This window comes from Oncorhynchus clarkii, chromosome 25 (genome assembly GCF_045791955.1).
Source record: "Oncorhynchus clarkii lewisi isolate Uvic-CL-2024 chromosome 25, UVic_Ocla_1.0, whole genome shotgun sequence".
In the NCBI taxonomy this organism is placed as follows: Eukaryota; Metazoa; Chordata; class Actinopteri; order Salmoniformes; family Salmonidae; genus Oncorhynchus; species Oncorhynchus clarkii.
This window is the reverse complement of record NC_092171.1, coordinates 20,119,472-20,125,540: the sequence shown is the minus strand read 5'-3', so window position 1 is coordinate 20,125,540 and position 6,069 is coordinate 20,119,472. Positions and strand designations below refer to the sequence as shown.

Below are 6,069 nucleotides of genomic sequence, written 5' to 3'. Positions count from 1 at the left end.
CAAATTACAGTTCTTTGGCGCACCTCTCCCGATTAAGCTTTCCACCTAGCAGTCATCTTTCTATCAGTGTTCCCTAATTGCTGCCACCAAAGAAATTGTGTGTTTGATTAATATACATTACCAGTCAAAGGTTTGGACACACCTACTCACTCAAGGGTTTTTCTTTATTTTGACTATTTCCTACATTGTAGAAAATTAGTGAGGACATCAAAACTATGAAATAACATTTATGGAATCATGTAGTAACCAAAAAAAATTTTAAAAAATTTGAGGTTCTTCATAGTAGCCATCCTTTTCCTATTCTGCATTCTCTCAACCAGCTTCATGAGGTCTCCTGGAATGTATTTCAATTAACAGGTGTGCCTTGTTAAAAGTTAACTTGTAGAATTTATTTCCTTCTTCATGCGTTTGAGCCAATCAGTTGTGTTGTGACAAGGTAGGGGTAGTATACAGAAGATAGCCCTATTTGGTGAAAGACAAAGTCCATACTATGGCAAGACCAGCTCAAATAAGCAAAGAGAAACGACAGTACATCATTACTTTAAGACATGAAGGTCAGTCAATGCAGAACATTCCAAGAACTTTGAAAGTTTTTTCAAGTGCCGTCGTAAAAACAATCAAGGGCTATGATGAAACTGGCTCTCATGAGGACCGCCACAGGAAAGGAAGACCCAGAGTTACCTCTACTGCAGAGGATAATTTCTTTAGAGTTACCAGCCTAAGAAATTGCAGTCTAAATAAATGCTTCACAGAGTTCAAGTAACAGAAACATCAACTGTTCAGAGGAGACTGTGTAAATCCTTCATGGTCGAATTGCTGAAAAAAAACTACTACTAAAGAACTCCAATAAGAAGAAGAGACTTGCTTGGGCCAAGAAACATGAGCAATGGACATTAGACCAGTGGAGATCTGTCCATATTTGAGATTTTTGGTTACAACCACCGTGTCTTTGTGAGACGCAGAGTAAGTGAACGGATGATCTCCGCATGTGTGCTTCCCACCGTGAAACATGGAGGAGGTGGTGTGGGGGTGCTTTGCTGGTGACACTCAACGATTGATTTAGAATTCAAGGCACACTTAACCAGCATGGCAACCACAGCATTCTGCAGCGATACAACATCCCATCTGGTTTGCGCTTAGTTGGACTATAATTTGTTTTTTAACTAGACAATGACCCAATACACCTCCAGGCTGTGTAAGGGCTATTTGGCCAAGAAGGAGAGTGATGGAGTGCTGCCTCCACAATCACCCGACCTCAACAACAATTGAGATCATTTGGAATGAGTTGGACCACAGAGTGAAGGAACAGCAGCCAACAAGTGCCCAGCATATGTGGGAACTCCTTCAAGACTGTTGGAAAAGCATTCCAGGTGTAGAGGCATTCTACAATGTAGAACATTTTAAAAAATAAAGAAAAACCCTTGAATGAGTAGGTGTCTCCAAACTTTTGACTGGTACTGTACATATACTATAGATATCTTTAAAATATGGTCAATTTGCCTTAACTCACTGCACATAACTTTTAAACAGAACATGGCACAAACACAAGGCTACGTCAAATCTTTCTCTATAAACACAGTAAAACATATGAGCAAAATGTCCCACTTCATAATTCTCTGGTCCTCTTAGATTTTAGGTGTAGACTAGGAGTGAGCAACATCCGCTGATTGTGATGAAAAATCTATGCACTTATAATTAACCATAACATGTTCTATGGAATCAAAAATAAGTAATTCTAGTAAGTCATACAGTCATATGCAAAAGCTGACAATTACAGTTCCTCAGGCACTGTAATACACTCTGTAGTACAGAGTCTTATTTCGCCATAGTGAGTAGGAGTTATTAAACTTCAGAAGGTAAGTGCCTTCGCCTGGATACTCGTGACTGCCACCTTGCACTGCCATGTGACTGTCCAGACGATACACAGGTAAGATTTCCCCTATGTTGGAGTTGGCCAATGATTTAGAACCCTTCTCAACATCCCCTGGGTTGATAAGTCCTGCATGAGACAACACATATGGCCTTCAAGACAATTACAACCTCAACTAATTAAAAGAGAAGTTATTATTAAAAATATTCAAATCTTTTCAAATAAAATTGAGATTATTTCATATTAAATTAGTTTGGAACTAAAATTTCAACCCAAAAGAGGAGGTGCCTACTGACCTTCTAGCTGATTTTCCTCCTCTTCGTCATCGCTGGATTCACTAATGTGGACCGTGATGGCCTGGCTGGTGACAGGGTTCCAGTCAAAGGAGATTCCAAAGGCTATGTCATAGCTATCTGTGGCAAACTCCCAGCACACTTGCTTTCCCTCAGGAACGGTGGGCACATGCACTGTCAAAATCTTTCCTTGTTTCACTGTCACCACACGGTCCTTCTCCAGTCGCAGCTTGGACTTGAGCTCCTTCATCGCCATGGAGGTCCACGTGGAGGGAGGCTTCAGCGGTGGCATTTGGGCTAGAGCACAACCATAGACATATGTGAGAACAACATGGGAACCAAACATGAGCAGTGTTCAAAAACGTGTGATATAATTACTCAATCTGAGATCCTTTGTCAAATAGATATTTTTCAGCATGCTCATTATTTTATTAATATGTTGCAATACAGACATCAGACTCCAGAACATGGATGAAAGCTATGAGTTATCTTTAGTGGCAGTGGGTGTTAAACCCTAGACTAAATTGTCTCACCTTTTCTCTCTCCAGGGTTCTGGCTATTCCCACTGCTGTTGCTCTCTTCAACATCTCCCCCCATGGCCTGCTGCCCGGCAGGAGACTGTTGATTAACCTGAAAACACACAAGTGCTTGCAGTATTTTCATTTCAGTGCCATGTACTTTTTTATGTGGCATGATGTTGGCATGATGTTTACCTCAGCTGGCTGGTTGGTTCCATCCATATCAGGGTGACTTATGGGGTGGTTGGAGTTAGAGAGGCCTCTGCTCTGGAGCCTGTACACAGACAGTATGACCATTCTAACTTCTAAACACAATTCAGCATACAATACAATTGTGCTATGTAAGGCATACATAAAACAGGCAATGTATTACAACTATACAAAATTGTTATGCCGTATTTAAATTGTATTTAGTTATAGCATATTGCAGGAATTAAATACAGTAGTTATACAGCAAAAGATCAAAGTAGGTCTAGCAAGAACAAGTGAGTAACCTGTCTAGCGGATTGGTCTTCGACGTTATCCAAGGGAAAGAGGAAACCGATAACACTGTTAATCTGGATTGACGCTCCGAAGTAGACTCTAATTTATCTATCTCTGAAATGAATGCATAAACACCGCTCAATTCCGCTCTAAATAGCGTACTGTATTAAGTCCCTCCCCTTTACACACACGCACCAGCACGAATTCCGCGTTCACAACAACTTGGAACTCGGAAATCTCCGAATACAGTGTATTCAAGACAACTGGAAATCCGAAAAAAACGAGCTGGGGAAAATAGTTTTGAACGGTCATCTAACTCGAAATTCCAACTCGGACCTCTTTCTTGAGCTTCGACCTGAAGATCAATGTCGTCATTATTTGACCTGGTATTTGTTCACAGTTTCAAATTGTCTTGAACACACCATAACGCGCAGTTTTTTTTTTTGGGGGGGGGGGGGGGGGGGGGGGGGCTGTGTGTATTGTTGTTGAATTGATATATATTGCTGCATTGTTGGAGCTAGAAACATAAGCATTTCGCTGCACCGTGCTTCTACATCTGCATTGCTTACTGTTTGGGGTTTAGGCTGGGTTTCTGTACAGCACTTCGTGACACCTGCTGATATAAATAGGGCTTGATAAATACATTTGATTGATTTTGCGTACGCAACCAATAAACTGATTTGATTTAGTCAGCGAACTTCAAAGTCCGATTGGTGCGCGCGCGGTTACAAAGTAACATTCCTAGATAGCTTCCTGGTCACATAATTGCAACAGATTTTAAACCAATTTCATTGCAGCAGCCTGATGATAAACTGTAACAGCTCAAGTTGTTACAGACGCTACTAGCAAACTGATGTCCCCGCTGAGCAATCACTGCACCCACTGGCCATTCTGAGCTGGACGTACGCTTACTAACGTTAGCTATAGTTAGCTAGCCAGTTGAACTTGTCGTAAGATCCTCTGCCATTCTTGGAATCGATGCATCTCGACATAATCTTGTAAATCGTCAACAAATTATAAATAAAATAAACTACCAGAGATAATGATAATAGGCACTCGCACATCTGAGCTATATTTTTTGCAGGTGCATGGTAATAGGTGAATAAGATTAGAAATTAGAAGAAACCCGCACACTGCTCTTTAAACGCCTTATGTATCGACCCAAAGGCTTTTGTGAGTTTTAAATTAGCACCCTAACGTAGACACCCACATCCGTTCAATGCATCGAATGGTGTTGGAGTCGAGGGAAAATAAGTAAGCGTTACCAAATCTAACAATGTTCATTTCATAACTATTCTAATAAAGTGTGTATATAAAACGTATTAAACACGTCTGTAAAACCACAATGAGGACATCGACCCATCAAGCAAGTTTTCATAAATCATTGGGAACGTCAGAGTAATCTGAAATGGGGGCATTAATTTAGGTTCACATTTACAACATAACAATACATAGGCATTTCTTCATTAAGACCTCAGCCACAGTCATCTAACATACTCCATCCAGAGCGACACACATAAGCAACCAGGGTCAACGCCCTGCTCAAGGGCACGTCGACAGATCTCCCACAAGATCAAAAACGGGGACCGGAACCAGCGATCCATCAGCCACCGGCCCAATCTCCCACCCACAGTTCACCAAGAGCTGCCCCTCAACCATCCGAGCCCCCACCCCCAGAAAAAAAACCCCATTAATCTCCCCCCAATGCACCAACAACTGAACAAAAGGGGAAAAAAACACACAAAAAATAAGGAAAACAGAAAACTATGCAAAAAACAAAGATATCACTCTTGGCTTGCCTTATAATGGAGATGCCAAATTCCGATTATTAGCAGGTGATTAGGTGAGAAACAATGTAAATCAGTAGACTTATGTCACAAATTTCAAACAACAAAAATCAACAAAAAATCATAACAGCAAGGCCAACTGAATATGTTTGAGTGTATGTATGGCACTATTTACCTGTGTGCATGTGCATTTGATTGTGTCTGTATATGTACATGTACAAACACCTGCAAGGCATCAGCCTCAGGCAAACTGGTATTAGATGTAAAAACACACCCCTCAGTGTCATTCAAATGTACTTTTATGTTATGTTTTTTATACTTTTATCTTTGACTGTCATTCTATCCCCCGCCCTGCAACTCCACTCCCACATGCCAACCCCCTTATCTTGTCAAAGGAGAAATGCTCATTAACAGAAATGTAAACAAATTTGTTCACAAAATTTGAGAAATAAGATTTTTGTGCATATTGAAAATGTCTGGGATCTTCACATGTTGTGTTTATATTTTTGTTCAGTATAAATCCAATCTTTTTTTCAAATTGGACATATACATATTTCCCCTTACAAAATGATCTGTACGTTGTGTCGCAATAAACGTTTGGTCCATTCTACTCAGGAGCACTTCTATTTTCCAAATCCACAGTTTACACCCCAAGGAATGTTGCTGCTCAATTTGCACCCCTTAAAGAGTTTTTGATATTGGACATACACATATTGCACCATACAAAATTATTTGTATGTTGTGTCACAGTAAAAAGGGGTCCATTCTCCTCAGGAGCACTTCTAGTTTCCAAATCCACAGAGGTTACACTCGGGGGGGAGTGGCTGCCCTTTTGACGGCCCTTATATAGAGCAGCCCATCAACTTAAATCCAATCGTTTTTGTCATTTTGGACATACATATTACACCATACAAAATTATCTACTCACGAGAGTCTATAGCATTCAAAACAGATGAGTTTGAACGAAAAGGTTTGCGTGGGGACCCTCGACACTATATGGTACAAATATAGCACTGTAAGGGAAAAAAGTATTGATTGTGTCCATAAAACCACGGTCCAGTACTGTCACTTTAACTCTCCGCTGACTGACTAATTCAGGAATATACCATATCTATTTT

At 40.5% G+C, this 6,069-nt stretch overlaps 1 protein-coding gene across 1 annotated transcript; it reads right to left on the bottom strand.

The window, feature by feature from the left end:
- Positions 1 to 280: 280 nt before the first annotated feature.
- On the bottom strand, positions 281 to 2,978 carry LOC139383582 (protein TMED8-like). The gene is made up of 4 exons (XM_071128156.1): positions 2,877 to 2,978; positions 2,697 to 2,793; positions 2,167 to 2,460; positions 281 to 1,999 (listed from the first exon to the last, which is right to left on the bottom strand). Exons 1-4 carry the CDS (start codon positions 2,976 to 2,978, stop codon positions 1,782 to 1,784), a joined length of 711 nt encoding a protein of 236 aa, XP_070984257.1. The 3' UTR covers positions 281 to 1,781.
- Between the last annotated feature and the right edge of the window lie 3,091 nt (positions 2,979 to 6,069).